Below are 20,843 nucleotides of genomic sequence, written 5' to 3'. Positions count from 1 at the left end.
GATATTTGAAAATAATTGGTTTGCGTTGTATTAGAACACTCGAGCTGGAATAGGCTTGGGATAACGATTTCTCCGTTACGGCTAGAGTTGTAACGACGAGACAAACGATACTTAAACATGAGAAATAAAGAACTCCAGCTATCCACACATGATGTGCCTTGACAAGTATCCCATGTGGCCCGTTTGAGAACTCATAACGCGGTTTCACTATTCAAGTGAAACCGGGAGGGTGCGAGACGATCCTCGATACCGCTTCCTTGATAGCAAATGCATTCTAGAAGAACAGCCCCGTTGAACCGAGGCTGTGGTACGTGGCCGCAGAACCGGGAAGAGCATTCTCAACTTTAGAGGACAGGCAGAGTCAACACCGGGGAGCGCGGTATCACGACAAGGACCAGGGCTCCTGTGAGTCTCCACGTCGGCCATGGGTAGTAGCACCATTGTGTTTGGCATTGAGAGTGCACTAAGGCGGGAGAAAGGGGGTTAGCTACGTGCCAACACTGCAACTCGACTTCCCAGTGTGATGCAACGGCCCGTACGGACTGATCGGGCGGAGATCGGCAGAATCCTGAACACGCTGCCGAGACCCGGGGTGATGCTCGACCGAGGTCTGAGGGGGTTCCTTGGTGCTGGCTGCGAGATGGCAGTTTTGACAGGATCGTCAATGGAACGGCGGGTGGTGTGGTGATGTTGTGCAACATGTGCTCGTGCGGGGAGAGGAAAGTATGCTTCTAGATGGTAGCCGTGGTGAAAGCTCGAGTCATTGGACTGACGAGGAGGCGCCTGCAGAACGCCGAGACTCTTCGGGGAGGAGACCGATTTCCAGTGCGCAAGGAGGCGTCCAGATCCGTAACTTAGGCGCGGGCGTTACGGATCCCTTTCGGTCTCCAAGCCCCATCGCGCCTCCCGGCTCTGGAAAGTTTGCGTAGACGCGGTCGTAGGCACGGGAAGGATCCTAGTGCGGAGAAGCCCAAGGCGTGTGACCGGGCGACTTACGGAAGAAGAACATCCAGAGCACAGTTGGAGAAGAGCGGGTCGCTAGCCGCAGTGTGGTCTTCGATCTTGCCCTGCTGCGCCTTGGCTATGGACAACCAAAAAGGGAGACAGTTTGGTTCCAGCGAGATGGGGTCATGAGCTACTTTGTAAGTAGACTAGCGTTGCCGCAGGAGGAGAGGGGTAAGGAAACCCGAAGCTGGGGCCCGTTGGGGTTCGAGGCGAGTTCGGCCGCGGCCGGATGTCGAACCAGGAGCCAGTTGCGGGGCTGGCCCCCCGAAGAGGAGCAGTGTCTGCTCCGGTACCAAAAGGCCTTCTCCCTTGACGTCTTGCCGGGTGATCCATCAAGGTCCGGTGGTCGGGAAGCCGCGGCTGTCGGCAGTCGTCAGCTCTCCTGCAACAATTCTCCCCTTTCCCCCTTCCTCCCCGCCCAACCCCCCCGGCTTTGCCATCATGACCGAGAGACACCACCCGACCCTGATTACTACATGCATAGTAACCAAAAAAAACACGTGCAGTGGCTCTGGCAGTTGAATCACCGAGGCCACAGCTGGGTCATCCCGCCCGTCGATCGGAGAGCCTTCGGCGTAAGCGAAACGGATATCGGTGATTACCTCACAGGGGACCCCCGCATCAGAGAGGAGTCGGCGGCTCAACGATGCGCCACTTCGGTAGTGCTAGCGTAGATGAAAGGCTTGATTAGGGAGGTCCTCGTCCGCTGTGTCCATACCGTAGAATATGCGGTTTCACGGCTGCCCTCGGATGCCTTAAAGGGCTGGGTCCAGACAGGAGGGAAGGGGCCCCACGAGCCCAGGGCACGAGCCGGCATTGAAGCTGCCTCGAAAGGGCCTGCGCAATATCGATTCCCGTCGCCGCACCTTGAGCTAACGAGGTCTAGACGGCAGAGCCATAGCACTGTCAACGGTGGCGTGTGTCGATTAATATATCTCGGTGGGCTTCGATGTCCCATGACCGCTGAGCCGTCTCAGGGGACACGGCGGGAGGCGATCGGGTTGCCTTAGCCCAAGACTCGGGTTGCCGAGAGGCTGAAGAGCTAAGCGGAGACTCCCTTGAGCCCCCATCGTGACAGATCAGAGGGCCCCGGTGCTCCAGGGTTCGCTTGAAAATGAGGCAGCCACAACAGTGCGCTTTGGTGTGCTGACCAGAACGGGAACCTCGAACCGAGGCCAATGAGGCGCGAGCTGACGTTTTGGCAATCAGTCCTACGGTAATTGCATGCGAAATTATATGCAGTAACTTGGCTCATTTTCTTGTCCAATATTCTTACATCCGAGCCGAGTTGATATGGATGGTGATTTCTATGACCCTCGTAGGGCCTAATCGCAAGTAATCGGACCGACAGCCTCCTTTGGCGCCCAGTCGAATCGTTGTCCCACCAAGCCACCAACGTGCTCGGTTGCGTTACGGAATGCACGTGCGGGTCAACCAGTCAGCCACATATGCACCTCATAACGGACCCTTGGAACTAACGTTTTTGGACCTGGCCATTGCCTAGCCAGACACGAACGTACGAAATAGGTAACGGCCCCGGCCCGCGCATCATCCACCATCCCGTCCACGCGGAATGCTGGCCTCGGCGGATCTCGTGCGGACCGCGAGATTCTTGTGATGTCGGAAGGGCGATGCTGTTAACGCTCCACGGGGCGATGCGGGGCCCGCGCAGCACACATCGTGTCGACGACGGTGGTGGCACGGCAGGGATCCCGACGTCTTTGCCAGCTTGGTTCCCCAATATAGAGACGCCCCATCCCCCAATATCAGCAATTTCTCGGTTACCTGAAATAGGACTCGGCTTCCTCGTCAGCTTGCTGGCGACGGTGGCGACTTGGAGTGGGCCATGAGGCTCACGAGACTCTGCGTCAACCAGAAAGGAAGGAACAAGACATCGCTGTCGGGAAACTCATTTGCAGCCGCAGAGGCGAAGAGCATCCATCACCACATGACTCTCGACCGGACCCCGGCCATGGCAAAGCCGCGGCCAGCACGGTAGAGACGAGAGATGGCAATGCTACGATACTTTGGATGGAACTGGATGCATCATGAAGAGAGAGCCGAGCGGGGTGTACCGGGTAGGAACGCAGGGGCGCTGGGGGGACTCTGCCCCCGTGCACTTTGCTGCGCTGGCGCGAGGATCATCACCACCCTGGGGACGGAGAACATGGTTGAAAGCGTCAAATGTGGGGTGGAAGCTGCTTCTCGAAGGCTTCTCCTCCTCCACCATGGCGTTCCTCTGGTGGACAATGCGGAGGGCCCGAGCCTGCGGCCGATGTGGTTCGACAGCCCAGAGATTGCGAGGAGCGACGCTGGCAGTTGTTCGATTTATGCTAAATTGATGGCTGCAAGGGTTATCCAAGCCTCACAAGCCGGCGTCTTGGAAAGCAGAAGATACATAACACTGCCTTAGAAGGCGCTCTTATAAGGCTGCAATGGCCCACCGAATGCCATGCGGAGATGGGGAATGATGGTGGTAATGGTGGAGGACAGCACCTTCGAGGGGGGTCAACAGCACCGCTGCAGGATATACCTTGTTGTGGTTTACGGAGCAGCGGTAACGATACCTTGCTCGAGGCAGACGGAAGACCGAAGGAAATGGTGCGGGGTTGGGAAGTGCAGAAAAGAACTGCTAGCTCACAGCAGCCATCGAGGAGGTTGAAGACAAATGCGAGATTAATGTGGCTCGGGCGCGCAAAGTTGGTGCTGCCCACCATCGTGCGCCCCAAGAACCTAGGAGCGACCAACTCTGGTCTGCCTCTGCGAGTGCGAGATGCGAACGAGCAAGAACAGGCATCCGGTGCTCCCTTCATCCGGGCGATGACGAGGTTCTCGAAGTCATCGCCGAACAAGAGGATCGGCAGTCACCAAGCCTGAGGCTGCAAAGCCGGATTTCCAATAACGCCCTTGGAAGGCATCGTAAACCTCCAGGATATGCCCTGCGATGCTTGACAAGTTTCTGTCGTCGCGCACCCAATCCGCTCTCACGTCTAAGCAGCCGAGTCCACGTAAGTGCTGTTAGATGACCCGTCAAAGCGCCTGCCTTCGATGCAAGACCCAAACCGAGACTCTAGAAGGGCAACGGAAGGGGCGGAGCTCCCTCACAGAGACAACAGCGCTGCGAACGGTTTGGGGAGTTGGGGACTCCACCCCCGCGTTTTTGATTTGCAGCGTCCCCCTTCATTTTCTTTTCCTACCACAGGACCCACAACACACCATCCTCTCTGCTGGCTGGCGGTGTGAACCCCATGCCTTTCGCCCAGCCATCTGCCAACAATGACACGCCTTTCCATGGATCGCTTCATGCACCAGACCCGAAAGTGGGAGATGTCTCGGGCATCACGCCCGAGGCGTGTCATATCCGCTCTCGCGTGCTAGTGCGGCCCCGTTTAAAGCACACGCAGATGCAGCCGCAGCCGTAGACCAGCACACTGCCCTCGTAACATGAATAGAAATCAGAGAAAAGCGACATTTCAAGTACCCCACAAAGTGCGTTCGCGCCAGCGTCGATGCAACCCTCGACAGGGGTTGTCAACCACCTTCTCGCTCGTCTGCCCTTGTCGGCACTAGCGCATGGCACCCCTGTTCCCACCGTCCCGCCTCCGTTTTGGGTGATTTTCTCGTTCCAGTGACTGGACCAGGGCAGATCTCCCCGCAAAGAACCAACGGTTTTGCGTTGACTTGCCCAAGCGGGTCCCGCACGACGGCGGCAGCATTCTGACACGCCCCCGGAAGGACAAGAGGTACCTGCTCAGTACCTTACCTTCCCTTGGCCGGAGCTCAGAGCACGAGCGCACACACACACACGTCTCGGCGAAGGCGGAACCCCGTGTGTGGATGAGATATGAATCCTCCACTTCCCAGGGTTCCGGAAAACTGTCCGCCTGCCCTCCTAACAACCGACCGGCCTTGACGCACGCGCGCCGAACGCACGCCACCAGGAACCGCCATTGGCTTTTCGTCTATGTGGTAGCAAGTCGATGATGCGAGTAATTCTGCGAACAACGGGTCCTAGTGTTTACGGTGCCTGCGGCGTTTGAATAGTCGCGCGTTGATGTTGGAGCAGCCACTGTCGCAGACTGGTTGATTGGGACTCTCCCCGTGGGTTGCAAAGTCCGGACCGTTGGAACTCGGAATTTTGTCCTGGTGCTGTCTTTCGCCTTGGTGCGCAGTCGCGAAAACATTACCACAGCATGTCACCATCATCCAACGGCGACTCTCCGCACTCGGTGACGGCCACAATGACAGCAGCCACCAGCGCCGCCGCGGTCAGGCCATTTCCGCTGCCGAATCGAGATTTCTCCGTTGAGATCCCCTCGCCGCAGCTTGCTGCAACCACCAATGGTGTGAACACGCTGAAATCGCCAACTTCGCTCAAGTCGGCCCGGACACCAAGCTTCAGTCGTGAAGGCATCCTCGGATCGGCGCATAAGGCTCGGAATCTTTCTCAGACGACTGAAGGCCGTCCGGAAAACATCCCGAACGGTATTCCGAAATCGCAGAGTGAGGAAAGCGTCAATCCGCTGAAGAGAAGAAACACAGATGCCGGGGTGGACTATCCAAGGCGGAGAGCGACCATTGCCGTATGTCGAACCACGGTTCGTCCACCGGCCAGGAGCTGACGGATTCTGCAGTGCGAAGTATGCCGGTCAAGAAAGTCGCGATGCGACGGAACAAAACCCAAATGCAAGCTCTGCACAGAGCTGGGCGCTGAATGCATCTACCGAGAACCCGGGATCAAGCTGGACGCCGGAGACAAGCTCATCCTGGAGCGCCTGAACAGAATCGAGAACCTGCTCCAGATGAGCATGGTTGGCCACGGAAACGGCATAGGTCTGTCGCACGATTCGCCAAACATGAGCAACGGCACGGCGCTCAGCGGCGACAATATGATGATGCAGAACGCCGCCAACAACTTCGTGTCCATCATTCCCAGCGGCGGTCTAGGAACTTGGTCGGCGACAGCTACGAACAACATATCGACCATGCCAAAGGTGCACACAAACGCGGCTCTTCACCTGCTGCAATGGCCGCTGATCCGAGATCTGGTATCGCGGCCGTACGACCCCCAGATCCTCCTCCAGCTTGAAATGGCGCGCGAGCCGTTACATTCGCTTACCAAGACGCCCTGCGTGGACTTGTCCAACACGAATGCTTACATTGAAGCCTACTTTGACCGAGTCAATGTCTGGTATGCCTGCGTCAACCCTTACACGTGGCGCAGCCACTACCGGATTGCGCTATCGAACGGTTTCAGAGAGGGCCCGGAGAGCTGCATTGTCCTTCTCGTCCTTGCCCTCGGCCAGGCCAGCTTGAGGGGCAGTATATCGAGAATCGTTCCGCACGAGGACCCGCCGGGCCTTCAGTACTTCACAGCCGCTTGGTCATTGCTCCCCGGCATGATGACGTCCAACAGCGTGCTCGCAGCGCAGTGCCACCTCCTAGCGGCCGCCTACCTGTTCTATCTTGTCCGGCCCTTGGAAGCCTGGAACTTGCTCTGCACAACAAGCACGAAGCTTCAACTCTTGCTCATGACGCCAAACAGGGTCCCGACCGACCAGAGAGAGTTGATTGAGAGAATCTACTGGAACTCGCTCCTGTTTGAGAGCGACTTGCTCGCCGAATTGGACCTGCCTCACTCTGGCGTTGTGGCGTTTGAAGAGAATGTCGGCCTTCCCTGCGGCTTTGAAGGGGACGAGCAGGAGGCGGTCGGGCGCGACGATTTGTGGTATTTCTTGGCCGAGATTGCGCTGCGGCGACTCCTGAACCGAGTCAGCCAGCTCATTTACTCCAAGGACTCGATGGCGTCGACAGCTAGCCTCGAGCCGGTGGCTGCCGAACTGGACTTCCAGCTCACGCAGTGGTACGAGAGCTTGCCGATGCCCCTGCAATTCCCGTTTACACGCACCATGCTACCGGACCCGGTGCAGACGGTGCTTCGATTGCGATTCTACGCCTGCCGAACCATCATTTACCGGCCGTACATTCTCGCCGTCCTCGACAACGAGCAAGCGATCCTGGACCCCGCGGTGCGGGACAGTTGCACCAAATGCCTAGAAGCCTCAGTTCGGCAATTGGAGCACATCACTGCCCAGTAAGTTTGAATCCCGCCCCTTCTCATTGGCTGAGCCCGCTGCGCTCTCCGCGCCCTCACCCCCTCCGCAATCTAACGAATTGGCCGCAGTCACGCCGGACACATGCCCTACCTTTGGCAAGGCGCCCTCTCTATCGTGTCGCAGACACTGCTCATCATGGGCGCAACCATGTCGCCGTCACTGTCTACCATCCTCTGGAGCCTCGTACCGCATCGCGAGGCTATCGACCAAATCATCAACGACGTGGTCATGGAGATCGAACGCTACGCAGTCTTGTCGCCCAGCCTCAGCCTCTCGGCCGAGATCATCAAGGAAGCCGAAGTCAGGCGCCGGACGTTCCTGAGTGGTTGAGTGTGCGGACTCCCAACGCCCGCCCCGAGCGTGCATGACCCGCATAGTAGCATCTCTCGCCTAAGTCCAACTCAAAACCCCGCTTCCGGTCCTCTGGGAAAGGCCACAACCTCTTTTCGGGTTGCCAAAAACCCCACGGCCTGCAATTCGCTTATTGAAGGTGCATGAAGCCGATGCACGTCCGGCACGAACGCCTGGCATCCCGCCCGGAACACGCTACGCCCGAACGCATCTATTAGGAAGACGCGGGTCGACTACTCTTTCAACGAAGCGCCCCAACTGTCGACGACCCCGACCCCCATATGAGGAGCCGGTGACAGGTAGATGGAAAAAAGACTATGCAGGAAGCTCGCGTGGCCTTCGGTGGGCTTTACTGCATCGGCGCAGAAACCAATCGGTCCGTCAGAGTCCCAGCGAGTTTATTCGGGTGCAACAGCGGCTCCACCGATAGGTGCGCAAGCTCGAATGCCGGAAATATCCTCGGTACTACGGGTTCCCCTTCCCCTATGGATTGGCAGGCAGGCAGGGTAGCCGGACGCTAAGGTCTGGCTTCGCGCCACGAGAAACAGGCTGCTGGGAAATAGCTGCGAGTCTTTGGTCCCGGTTGTCACACACTTGGGTTTCCCGCGGCCAGTTTCAAATTGCCTATGGTTGGAGCGAGGCTACGGAATGACCATGGATGCGGGCTGCGCGGGCCGAAATCCCGCTTCTACACTTTCCATCCCCCCCGCTTCTCTCCTCTCCCCGCATTCTTCTTTCATGCGCCCCATTTCGGATATCACCCGATTGAGGCTTCACCACCTCCCTCTTCTCCCATCTTCAGTACCTTCTCCCCCCGGGTGGATATCAGGTTTAGTGAAACTGGCACGGGGGGGCAATGGGAAAGGTAATAGCAATCACATCATGCTGGCGTTAGGATGAGGAGACGTGAGGATATCTGCTTTTTAGTTTTTGGATTGCAAGTCTTACCAACGCTGTTTTCTCTTTATTCGTTTTTATGGTGGAAATATCCCGGGACCGATTAAGGTGAGACATTGTATACAGATTCTACAAAAGGCACACCAATTAGATATCCACGTTGTTTCCGTCTTTCTTTCTTCAGTGTACAATATTCAGTGTTCTCTTCGACCACCCCCGGTTTTGTACATAGATTGTGATGATCAACACAACCTCTCTTACGAATGATGAGTATTGATTGATAACGGAGCGCTTTGCATACATGGTCGACAGCGCGCATCCTATTTTTATCTTGTTTCTTGATCTCGCTGGAGAAAACTTCGTCTTCCTCGCTTTCAGCCACGATGCTTGTCCAACTGAGATGCACTTCCCCGCCGATCACTACCTAGCCTTTGGGGTAGCCATGCCCCCCACCAGAAGACCCATAGAGTTGCCCCGTGGAGAAAAGACCCCCGGAATTTCCACCTACCCACTCGCACATCCACCCCCAGATCGCATCATCCGGACCCCGTTTCCGAGCCCGTCCTGCAAGGTCAAGGCCGGATGGCATACCTTGCGCCGCAAAGCGGAGCCATCGGAGAGCGTGTTGGGTGGAATATGGGTAGAATATCCGCCTTGCACCGCTGAGCGGTTTACCTAGACGGGACAGCACTATTGATGTAGCCTGTGAGACCGGAGGGGGCTTCCGGAGGTGCTGTATATACGTGTAGCGAGTTGCGAGGAAGTGCAAGAGAGTTGGTAAGCGTAGTGTCCAGTGTCGACGGCCCAAAGACGATTCTCCTTGCTTTCGTGATCCGAGATGATCGTTAAGTCTAGCTACCTCAAAACAGAGTCGGTTTGGCCCGGAGGCTTCCCCAACCGGCGGCTCCACTTGTGTTGGCTCTTTGTGCTACCTGGTTTATCCAAGCCAAACTCCTGTAACGGGACCCCTTGTACTGCTATGGGGTGGTAGTATTGCCTGACCTAACTGATACTGCAGATCGCTGGATAGCACGATTCAACAACAAAAACTAGTGGTATTATAGGGGCGAGTGACCAAACCACCCGTTACATACATAAAAGTGACCTATCCTCGCTCTTGCCGTGTTCCGAGGCGGCCCTAGATGCTGCGTTATCAGAATTTTGTCAACCCCTACATTGCTCTGCCCCGTTTTCCTCCTACCTTTCTTTGTTTTATTTTGTTTTATTTTTTTCTCCCCCCAAGATCCCCGCAATTTCAGGCGGATACGAGTTTGTTAGTCAGGTAGTCAACAAGCACAAGGGTCTGCCAAGTGAGCAAAGGGCGAGCCGCAGTCAAAATAAGTAAGAGATAGCTCGTTCGGCATAATCAGTTTAGTGCTGCTGTAAACTAGAGGGAGCGATGGTCTCCTGGGTGCTCTTAGTGTTGAATGGTTGAGGTGCACAAGCTCCATGCAGAGCATCATACTCATCTGCCCAGCACAATCACAAAATTTTCTTAACGCCCGGAAACAATCCCCATCGCGCCGAGACGCAGCCCATGGCTGTGGGCTGATTAGGAGGGAGAAAGCTGCATGTATTCCGGCTTTGCGGCTGGAACGTGGTTGGATTAGGCCGGAGAGTTCAGAAGTCTCATCGAGGGCGCCTGGATCAGTATTCTGCTTGGGCAGACCATCGAAAATGGCATATTCGTACCCAAAGGTCCGCATTCAGACCAGTATGTCTTCAACTCATATCACGTAACATTAACGTGGTGTCAGCCCTCATAGTTTCTCCCCTCACGGACTGGACCTGCCGGTCACCCGCCAACTATCTTCTGGTCTGTAGCATCAACCGTGAGAACTGTTCGCAGGTTGGTTTCCGGAAGGTGTTTGATTGGCTAGTCAGGTATCGTGCAATCCGAGCAACCGAGACCTTCCAACAAGAATGATTTAGCAAAGGAAAGTTTGTCACACATAGGGCTTATCAGAATGTGTGGGAACGCCTTATGTGTGATAACGGGTATTGAACATAGCAAAAGAAAGATCTTCTACAATGCATTGCCGCTGCATTGGTAGACCAGTGAAGTAGAGAGAGAATTCATGAGAATACAAGACTGAGCTACAAAAAGAGAACGTGTACAGCCGGGCAAGTCTCAATCCGTCACAGAAAATGTCAGATTTTCTAGTAGCACTTTTTTCAAGTCGGGCGCAAGGCATTCATTGGTTTCGAACGACAGCAGCCTCTATGACATGGCCAGATCAAGATCTAGAGATCCGATCCATATTAAAAGAATGCATAACATATGAGAGAAGATGGCCTTTTGCGATGGCCTTTAAGGCAGAGGACACTATATAGTACTATGAACTTTATATAAAGTGGTTTTCGTATTGCGATTATGCTTGACTTAATCATGGAAGCGGGCTAAACTAGGTGCTTAAGGTCACAAGTGCTGCTGGATAGGTCCTCCCTCACTTCATATACGAAACGGGAAGCACTCCATGAGACCATACATCCAACTTCAGCCAGCTTGGGAATTGCGTAGCAAAAGAGTACACCGAGAATCGTAGAGGTGTGAGTCACAAAAATGGATGCACCCGGGATCGAACCGGGGACCGCTCACATGCGAAGCGAGAATCATACCACTAGACCATGCACCCGACCTCAATTTATTAGGATCATTAGGTGAAAGAATATGTTATAAATATGAGCAAAAGTGTGAGTCGCAAAAATGGATGCACCCGGGATCGAACCGGGGACCGCTCACATGCGAAGCGAGAATCATACCACTAGACCATGCACCCAACTGAACTTTACAACACTTCTGTAGAAGAACGTCTTATAAAAGAATCAGGCCTGGGTATGAAATTACACCAATCCATGGGTCTCTGAGCAGTGCTAGACCTTCGACCAACTGGACCGGGAAGGTTTAGAGTAGAATTATCGGCTAGATAGACGCAGTCTTCTCTCTCCAAGATAAATCTTACCCAAGAAGCTTCTCTCCTAGCTCTTCCATTCTCCCACGCTAGTTTGCAGGCAGCTCACTGTCTTCTTAGCTTAAGAAGCCTGCTGCCCTTCTCTCTTAACTGTACGATGATCCGACCCCGGTCTCGAAGTGCTTCTTCGGTGCGGCCTGTACAATCGATGTAGGTCGGGATCTTGCGCGCCGAACAAATTTCTTTGGTTGGCAACCGGGGACATTGTGCCACAATGCGTATACCACGTTTTCATCGGTCATGTTTCTGATTCAACTGCGAGCTTGCTGCTTGCTACACGATACGTTGACTGGGGGCTCCCATAACGGCTAGGAATTAGTCAGTGAATTGTGACCATCCCCATCCAATCGACCAATCATTGTGCTTAATCAATTCCGATGATAAAAGCAAACCCGAAGGGTTGAATTGTATTGATTCAATTGTGCCCAGCTCTGCCGGATGGGAAGTACACGGTACGGGACACGGGAAACCAAAACTTAGCAAAACTGGCCCATGAGCAAAGTGGGGCCAAGGGCCAAGAGTCAAGCTCCTGACTGGGGGAAGCAACGGGCTAGGTGCCAGGTGGGGCCGGCTGGAGGAATGAGAAATGACATGCCGGGCCCTGCGACACGCTCTACTCCTCCATCCACAGTACAACGGCCGCTAGCTGGGCTGGGGGTACTTGTGATGCTTTGGTTCCTCTTTGCTTCCCCCGACCAAGTGGGACGAGACGGCGCTTGAAAAATTAAAAGCTGCTCAACCATTGGAAGTTGAAACTGACCGACTCGCTGGGTTTGTGGAGCACATCCTCGACCGCCGCCCTAGAGACTGAGGCCTCGGCGCCCTCCATCACCCCTCACCAGGCTCACGCTCACCTGCTCCTCGTCCCTCCTCAGCCTAGTGCTCTGGGGCTGCCTAAGTCAGGCCTTCTCGTCGACGGTGCCCAAACCGCCTTCAAAGCCTGCGGTTGCGGGCTTGTCGGGTATTTATCAGGCTCTGAGATCATCTTTTTTCTGTGGGCCTCGACGCGAGCTAGGGTGGGCTCATCCGAGGGGCGGCGTGTTGTTGAGCTGGCATCCCATGCAAGTTTGACCATTTGCGAGCCCAATCGCAGCGTCTGCAACCCCAGACCCGCCCGTGCCCGGCCAACCACGCTCAACCATCTGGCCGACGCTTAACCCCCATCACAAAGCTCCTCTTTCTGCGGCGGCTGCCCGACTGCCAGGACTGCGAGCGCAGCCTACCACGACGTCGTCGTACTCGACTGCTGCCACCCCGGGGCTGGATACGCAACGAATGGCCGACCTCGAGCGACAGCAGGGCGGGCCCAGGACCTCGCGACGGAAGAAGAATGCTGCCAAGTTGAAATCCCAGTCCGCAAACGATTGGCCACGGACCGGCGAGCCACTCCCCCGTTCCTCGCCTCGGCGAAAGCGACATGGAGATATAGACATAGACGTAGACATAGACATTGTCGAATCCTCGGACGACGCCAACAACGACGCCAAAGCGTCGCCTCGGAAACCGCAGCGGCGACGTCGTCGACCGCAGCACGCCCCGAGCAGTTCGACGGAATCCGACACGACCACGCCGACAAAGACCCCGCAGCGGTCGCCCGCGGAACGCTCATTCAGCATGCGTCTGCCCAACGCCTCCGTGCCCGTGCTGGACAGGGCACGCACCCCGTCTCGCCATCGGCGCCCGACCTACGTCTACGAGGAGGACGATGACGATGACGACGACGACGACAACGCGCCCCGCGGGCCGTCGCGGCCCCAGAGTCGCCAGGCAATAGCCCGCCGCGATGTGAGCACTCACCGCTACCGGTCAACGCCCGAGTCCCGGCGCTCCCCCAGGACTTCGGTGTCTGACTCGGAGGATGACACCAAAGTAACCTCCGACTCGGACGAGGAACAGGTCATTCATCCCCGCGACAAGCATCTTCCGCCGGCACCCATTGCCCCCGCCGTTCCAGCTGCCCCTCCCGCCCCCGCTCTCCACAGCTCGTTGCAGGAACGCCTAAGTCGACAGCCCGAGGTGGAATACGAGGAGCCGGACAGTACCTCGAGGTACGCGCCGTCCATGGGAAGGCACCGATCGCGATCCCGTGCTCCTTCCAGCATGCGAGATGAGTATCGTCGGCCCAGGGACATATCCGTCTCGCGTCCGCCAAGTCCCGATAAAGCCCGGTCCCGCTCACGGTCCAAAAGGTAGTCGTGATCTGAATAGCTTTGCCTCGGTCGGCCACAGACCCAATCCGGTGCGCTAATGCAGTTTTCCTAGGAGGCCTTCGGGGCATTACGAGTCTGACGCTTATGTTTCGAGACCATCCTCGTCCTACAAGAGACCGCACGCTGGAGCGGGATCTCATTTCGCATCGTCCCACAGCCTAGGTTCGTCAAGACGATCGACCTTCTTTGCAGGGGACTTTGCCGCGTCCGCAGCGCCTGCTGTTGCGCCCGCCCATCCTTCTCACTCGGCCAAACCAGCCAAGCGGTCAGTACCTGCCCCCGGGATGCCGACTGTTCCATTCATCGTCCTGACGTTTGCTTCAGCTTCACCATGTGCATTGTTTGTAGGAACGACAAGACGCCGGTGGACAAGACTGTCAAACTCAGATGCCGGCATCGCATGTGCCACTCATGCCTTCGCCGCGTCTTCAAAATGTCCCTCACTGATCCGCAGCACATGCCTCCACGATGCTGCACCGTTGATCATATCCCTCTCAAACACGTCGAGAAGCTCTTTGACGTCGACTTCAAGAGGGAGTGGAACCAGAAATACATGGAGTACACCACCAGGAGCCGTCTTTACTGTCCGTCGCGGCGCTGCGGTGAGTGGATCAGGCCAGAGGATATCCGCCGTGAAGGCGGGCGTGGGCAGGCCAAGTGTAGTCGCTGCAGCACCAAGGTCTGCGCCTCCTGCAGCGGCAAGTGGCACTACCCATCCGAATGTCCTAGGGACAAAGAGTCGATCCAGTTTCCAGATCAAGCGAAACGGGAAGCATGGCAACGCTGCCATCGTTGCAAGGCCATGATCGAGCTTAGGGATGGCTGCGATCACATGACTTGGTGAGAACTGCCGCCTCCCGGGTCGAACCCACCGTGTTACATCACCACTGACCAAGAATCCGCCTCTTAGCCGTTGCGGTGCAGAGTTTTGTGTGGTATGCGGGGGGAAGTGGAAGACGTGCGAGTGCCCCTGGTTCAAACACGACCCCTTTGACGGGGATGCAACGGGCCTTACGCATGCCCCAATGAACTCGCAATCGAATCCCTTCCTCTCTGAACCCGCATATGATCCCGGCCCGGCCACACCCCACGACTTCCAATCAGATTTTGGACCTCCTCCGACTGCCAGCGCTCGGCCGCGACCGTCGAGCTACGAAGAGGAAGCGTACTTGCGCCGGTTGCAAGAGCAGCGCGACGAGCATTTCGCCCGAAGGATGCATTCTTTTGACGCCTTCGGTCATCAGAGCGGACACGCCGATTACGCTCGGAGCAGGCGCGATTACGACTTTGACGAACCTCGTGACTCTCGTCGCCGGTCCGATTTCCGAGGCCATGGCGGTTTCTCATTGGGGGATGAGGAGTACCATCGCCGGGCCGCAACCGTTGTTGCACCATCGCCGCCACAGACACATGTCCCGACCGCGCCGCCACCGCCCCGTTCGGCTTTCGAGCCGCCTTCGCGCCCCACGTTTGATCGTTCGGCATCTGCCTTCGAGTACAGCGGCGGCATCCCCCGCGATCGAGGGACACGCTACGCGTCTCCGGAGAGATATGATGATTACATGGAGAATTACGTGGCTGAACCACGCCGCCATCGGTCTCCTGATAGGTGGAATGCTTTCTCACGTGAAAGGCGGCCTCGGTCCCCCGACAGGCGGGCGTTCACGTCCGCAGCCGGATCCCGGCCGCAGTCACCGGAAACGTGGCAGCAACTGCCCACCCGCTATCCTTCACCCGAGCGGCCCGCGCCCGCGCTAGAACGCCATATGTCGGTCAAGGAGGAGAGACGCCGGGCTCCTTCGCCCGAGCTACGGCGCGCTTCGTCGCTCGAACAACGTCTTGCCGACCGCTTCCGACCGGAGAGCAGGCAGAGCCCCGCTGGTCCACCCATGCCTGTGGGCACCGTCGGCCCCTTGGGCCCTCTCGGTCCCGTTGGACCCCTAGGCCCTCTTAGCCCTACTAGGGGCGCCGGGCCGCCCGTTTCGCGCGCTGCCACGCACCCCATCGTTCCAGGCCCCGTTCCCGGCATGCCCTTGGCGCCGATACCGCCACCTGGTCCACCGCCCGGCCCAGCTCCCTCCATACGAAGGCATACCATGGACGAAGACCCCTATCTCCCTGGCGGTGGAATGCCCCCTATGGCAGCGGACTGGTTTGGCCCGCCTCCTGGACTCGGTGGCGGTGGCGGAGGAGGACTACCAGGGATGGGAATGCATCATCCTGGTATGGGTATGCATGATATGGACAATGGCGCCGGGCATGGCTCGCCGCGCGCGCCGAATGTGAGGAGGCGGCCGCCAGGTCAGGCCCATCGCGAGCATAACAAGTTTGAGGTGCCGAGGTCATCGGTACTGGCGGGCCTCGGTGGAATGGGACGGGGGGTGCATCGGGTGTCGGAGTGGGTTAACTTTGTGGAGCCGGGACCGCCGGACGTTGAGCTGCAGGCTACCAGGTAGGCCGGTTGTGCAGCAGGGTGAAGGGACCTGATTTTCTTTGGTCGTTTCCTGGTTTCTTTGGATGATTTCTCTGGATGATCTCTTTCGTCCTTTTATTTTTCTCTTCTTGTCTTTGCTCGCTCTGGTCATCGCGTGTTCGACAAGCCGTGGATGTGTGGTTGGAACGAGGTGTTTACCATACTTACTGAGAAGGCGGGGGCGGAAACGAGGGGGAATGGAAGCACTATGACTTGACGACTGGAATGTGATACGGCATATGGCAATAGGGTATGGGACAATGCGGCTTGGTTTTGTATATCTCGTCTGGCTACTGGGGGAAGGAGGGTGGAAAGAGAGGAGTGTGAGAGGCACCTTGGCAAGGTGGAAAAGAAGTACCAGCAGATTGTCCTCTTGTCGCAGCCAGGGGCTTTCTCCTTGTATGTACTAGCTGCTGCTTTCCGGCTGGATATAATGTTTGTGTTCTTGCAGACAGATATGCCGATATGCCCGAGAGGGTTCTCAATGGGGGCGTGCTTGTCAAAACTGCTATGATACGAATCCCGACGTTCATGAGGAGGCATGGAATATTGGCGTCTGTCGTCGCGTAGTCGGGCTAAATATTTTTGACAAGCCTAGGCTTCAGAGCCTTCCGTGACTCTCGCTGTCTCACTCTGGATTGCACCTACAACACGAAAACACGATATATATATGCCCGGCGCTGCCACAGCCCGGCTCACCTTTTCGCCTTCTTGGCCGGCCGAGCATTCTTCTCCCTCTTCCTCTCCTTGAGTTGCCTCGCCTTGCGGATGTCCGACGCGCTCTTGAGCTCCCGCCTGCTGCCTTCGCCGTCCTTGTACTTGCCGACCCGCTTCTCCTTGGCCTCAGCCACGCGCTTCTTGCGGACATGGTAGTCGTCGCGGTACTTGTCGGCGTCCTTGGGCGCCTTCTCCATCTTGTGCTTGTAGCGTGGCCCGCCTCCGCCATGGGAGCCAAAGTTGCGGGCGAGGTTGGCCTTCTCGGCCTCGCCGACATGGGGAAGGCGGCCGAGGCGGTTGGCGCGCCGCCACTTGTCGAAGCGCCCGCTCTGGAAGCTCGCCGCGATCTTGACGCCGCTCTCGCCGCGGATCATCTTGGCGCCGCGCGAGCCGTCGTCGTCGTTGGCGCGCGCCACGTACTTGCTGTGCCGCTTGTCCCAGCGCATCTTGGAGCGAGTCGGTACGCCAAAGGCCTTGGCGCCCTCGTCGTTGGCCAGGTCCATGGTAGCGTCGCGGGCCGCTTCGACGAAGTGCGAGCTCTGCGAGCCCGAGTGGACGCCGTAGGCGCGCTCCTCGGCTGTACTGGTGGTCCGCGGCGTGTACGACATGAAGATCTCGGGATCCTCGAAGGACGTCTGGCCCTTTTTGGATTTCCCGCTGCTTGTTACTGTGACCTCAAACTCCGAGTCGGAGTCCCCGGCGTCTTCCCAGGCTTCTTCGCCGTCTTCGTCCCCTTGTTCTTCTTCAGACGACTCAAAGCCGTCGCCCTTTGCTTGGGCTGGCAAGTCGTCGGCGTCTGCCATCTCAGTGTCCTCCTCCTGCTTAGGAGTCTTCCGTGGGCCGACCCGGGATCTGAAACTGCGCATGACCTCCGCAGCTTTGTTTTGGGAAGATTTACCCTTCGGCCCAATCTCAAAGATGGTCTCTTGCGGCTTGAAACCGCTAATCTTGGAAAGCAAGTTATCCCGGGCTTCTTCAGCGTCCGCTGCTGATTCTCCAAATAGGGCGTGTACTTGGGACCAGCCTTTAGACGCTATGACTTCACGAGCACGCTTTGCGCTCTGATTTGATGCCGAGTTTCGGGTCTTCATATAAAGCTTTTCAGCCTTAACCGTAACCCGCTTGAGTGCACTGATATCGTCATCCTCGTGAAGGACCTTGTTTACCCATTCCGTGTTGTTCTCGAGTTCGCTTCTCACTAGAGAACCGACCACGACGTCTTGGGCATAAGACGGCTCTTTCACTTCCTGTCCAAGCACCAACTTCCTCCCAAGGAAGAGCTGAAGGTCAAGGAGATAGGGGAGATCCGACTCCCTGACCAATGCATAAGCCCATCCGCGCTGGCCAGCACGCGCTGTTCGCCCGACGCGGTGGACAAAAACCTTGGGTTGAGGGGGGAAATCGTAGTTAATGACGTTCGCAAGCACTGGGATATCAATACCACGAGCAGCCACGTCTGTGACTACCAGAATGTTCGTCCGTCCCCGCCTGAAACTATCGACCTGAATCTTTCGGGCGGTTTGGTCGAGCGAACCGTAGACATGCGAGACAGAATACCCTGCGTGGCGCAGCAGTGTTGCGAGGTACTCGACGTGATGTTTCGTGGCTGTAAAGACAATCGTTGAATGCTCTGTCGGCTTCTCTTTCGGGTTGGGCCTGTCTGAGCCGCGCTTTCTTTTCCTTGGTTGTTGTTCTTCGTCTTGCTGAGCGCCTTCCGGCGGCCCCAAGGGCATTTTGATGACATCGCGGAGGATGTGAAGAAGAGCGCCCTCCTTTTCCCCACCCTTGACTGAGAAGAAAGCGCTCTCTAGATCAGGGGATACCTTGGTTTCCGCATCCAGCCTTACGAGGCTTGGCTCCTGCAGGCCTGCTCTAGCAAATTCGACCAAAGACGACGGCAGCGTGGCAGAAAAGAGCAAGGTTTGTCGAGAAGGCGGTAGGGCATGGAGAATCTCGGTAAGTTGGGCAGCAAAACCCATCTCGAAAAGCCGGTCTGCCTCGTCAAAGACCACATACTTGATCGAGGAGAGGTCCAGGGACATCTCGACCTTCAAGTGCAAGAACCGGCCGGGTGTGGCGATTACAATATCCGGATTGGCGGCCATCAGACCGAACTGCTCCTCTAGACTGTCACCACCGACGAGCAAGACCGTCTTGAGGTCAGTACCCCTGCCCAACTCCTTGACAACCTTTAACGTCTGTAGCGCCAGTTCGCGAGAGGGGGACAGGATGAGGCCCCTAGCGCCGACCCTAGCGCTGTGGGCCTTGAGGCGCTCAATCATGGGGATAACAAAGGCGGCCGTCTTGCCGGAACCCGTCCGGGCCATGCCCACGACATCCCTCTTCTCCAAGATCAGGGGGATCGCCTTGCGCTGGATGGGAGTGGGGACCGAGAAGCCTTTCCGGGTGATCGCTCTTAGAAGATTCGCATTGAGGCCTGCGGACAAAAGTAAGCCCATGCATTAGCAAGCCCAACGGCCGCGAGGCAAGTGCTTACCCATGGCCTGAAAGCCGCCGCCCTTCTTAACCGACTTGCCCTGTAAATTGGAGGCCTTGCGGTTTGAATTCCGTTGTTGACGGGCAATAAATGCCTCGTCACCACCATCGCCATCCGAGTTGCCATCGCCATCAGTGTTTAGAAGGCTGTTGAAATCGAGGTCGAAGGCGCCATCGCCGGGCTTCTTGGCGTCGACCTCGATGTCGCTGTCGGCCTCATTGGCGAAGAGGGACCCGGCAATGTCGACTTCGTTCTCGGACAAGGCCGGGGAGGACGCTCGCCTCGGCATGGTGGAGGATTTTTTGCTGCACAGGGGCACGGGATGCCGTCTGAAGCTACCAAGAATGCCTCTGGTGCTGCTGACAATGGAGGTGGACTGGCGCAGAGCTCTCCCTTATTAGGCGGCCTGCGTAAATTTTTGGGGTGGAGGACTGCCAGCTGCAATTTTTAGTGGGGCCCAATTGCTTATCGCTTATCGTTTATCGCTTATCGCTTATCGCCTCACATCGCAAACGACGTCGGCGCATGAACCATGCGGCAGTCGTCCCAAGAATCTCTGCATCAACAAACATACAGCCATTCCTCCCCCGATGCCCACTCTCTTTTCCCGATAACAGTCATATCCGCAAAACAGACAGAACCTTGGTGAATATGGCAACAAAAGACGACGCCCCGGTTGACGACAACCGCGATGCACTGGAGGTGCTCGAAGCAGAAGCCAAAGAATGGGACAAGGTGCGCCAGCCCGCCACTCTTCGTCCCCGTTGTAGCAGCCGCTGACCACCCTAACAATCAGGATGCCGAGATAGACCGCATCCTCAAGGCCTTCCGGCTCAATGCGTAATTCCCGTCCCCCCCCCCCCCCCCCCCACCCCCCAGCTCCCCTGCCGTAAACAGAACGAGGACGACTAACTCCCGCTCCTCCAGCTACGCCGTGCTCGGCCTCAAACCGGGTGTCCCGGAATCCGATATCAAGAACACATACCGCAAGAAATCGCTGCTCATCCATCCGGATAAAACCAAGAACCCGCGCGCCCCCGACGCCTTTGACCGCCTCAAGAAGGCCCAGACCGAGCTCATGGACGAGAAGCACCGCAAGAACCTCGACGAGGCCATCGCCGACGCGCGCATGCTGCTGATCCGCGAGAACAAGTGGACGGTCGACAGCCCGGAGCTCAAGACGGAGGAGTTTGAGCGCAAGTGGGCCGACAAGACCACGTTTGTGCTGATCGAGAACGAGCAGCGGCGGCGGCGCCAGATGAAGGCGCAGATGCAGGAGGAAGGACGCGAGCAGCGCCGCCAAGAGGAGGAGATGGAGGCGCGGAGGCGCAAACGGCAGCACGAGGAGGACTGGGAGGCGACGAGGGATCAGAGAATCGACAGCTGGAGGCAGTTTCAGAAGGGGAAGACGGGGGGAGGGGAAGGGCCCAAGAAGAAGAAGAAGTTGAAGCCGATTGGTTGAGTAGAGCTGGTTCCTCGCTTCCGACCCTTCTGCTCCTGCTTCTCTCTGATGAGCGGGACTATCAGCGTCTTGACGGAAGTACTGCTACGCCTAGAGGAGGTACCATTCTCGTGAGTTTTGAATCTGGAGGGGGGGAGAGCGCA

General features: G+C 57.0%; 4 protein-coding genes and 2 non-coding genes across 6 annotated transcripts; 3 read left to right on the top strand and 3 right to left on the bottom strand.

The window, feature by feature from the left end:
• Nucleotides 1–5,198: 5,198 nt before the first annotated feature.
• Nucleotides 5,199–7,451, top strand: MFIFM68171_09199 (Echinocandin B biosynthetic cluster transcription factor ecdB; the record flags this gene model as incomplete). The annotated part of the gene is made up of 3 exons (XM_071064618.1): nucleotides 5,199–5,588; nucleotides 5,640–7,099; nucleotides 7,190–7,451. The coding sequence occupies 3 exons, from the start codon at nucleotides 5,199–5,201 to the stop codon at nucleotides 7,449–7,451; spliced, it is 2,112 nt and encodes a 703-aa protein (XP_070920719.1).
• Nucleotides 7,452–10,933: 3,482 nt separating this feature from the next.
• MFIFM68171_t143 lies at nucleotides 10,934–11,005 on the bottom strand. Its single transcript has one exon. It is a non-coding gene; the product is annotated as a tRNA-Ala (tRNA).
• A 72-nt stretch (nucleotides 11,006–11,077) lies between these two features.
• Nucleotides 11,078–11,149, bottom strand: MFIFM68171_t142. The gene has a single exon. It is a non-coding gene; the product is annotated as a tRNA-Ala (tRNA).
• A 1,467-nt stretch (nucleotides 11,150–12,616) lies between these two features.
• Nucleotides 12,617–16,007, top strand: MFIFM68171_09198 (RBR-type E3 ubiquitin transferase; the record flags this gene model as incomplete). The annotated part of the gene is made up of 4 exons (XM_071064617.1): nucleotides 12,617–13,530; nucleotides 13,604–13,816; nucleotides 13,876–14,391; nucleotides 14,462–16,007. 4 exons carry the CDS (start codon nucleotides 12,617–12,619, stop codon nucleotides 16,005–16,007), a joined length of 3,189 nt encoding a protein of 1,062 aa, XP_070920718.1.
• A 712-nt stretch (nucleotides 16,008–16,719) lies between these two features.
• On the bottom strand, nucleotides 16,720–19,527 carry DBP10 (ATP-dependent RNA helicase dbp10; the record flags this gene model as incomplete). The annotated part of the gene is made up of 2 exons (XM_071064616.1): nucleotides 16,720–19,178; nucleotides 19,239–19,527. 2 exons carry the CDS (start codon nucleotides 19,525–19,527, stop codon nucleotides 16,720–16,722), a joined length of 2,748 nt encoding a protein of 915 aa, XP_070920717.1.
• Nucleotides 19,528–19,889: 362 nt separating this feature from the next.
• spf31 (DnaJ sub C member 8) lies at nucleotides 19,890–20,700 on the top strand (the record flags this gene model as incomplete). The annotated part of the gene is made up of 3 exons (XM_071064615.1): nucleotides 19,890–19,973; nucleotides 20,035–20,078; nucleotides 20,166–20,700. 3 exons carry the CDS (start codon nucleotides 19,890–19,892, stop codon nucleotides 20,698–20,700), a joined length of 663 nt encoding a protein of 220 aa, XP_070920716.1.
• Nucleotides 20,701–20,843: the final 143 nt, after the last annotated feature.

Source organism: Madurella fahalii (assembly GCF_045866475.1).
Source record: "Madurella fahalii IFM 68171 DNA, scaffold_5, whole genome shotgun sequence".
Taxonomy (NCBI): domain Eukaryota; kingdom Fungi; phylum Ascomycota; class Sordariomycetes; order Sordariales; genus Madurella; species Madurella fahalii.
Note: the sequence above shows the minus strand (reverse complement) of the source record. Positions and strands in the feature narration are given on the sequence as shown.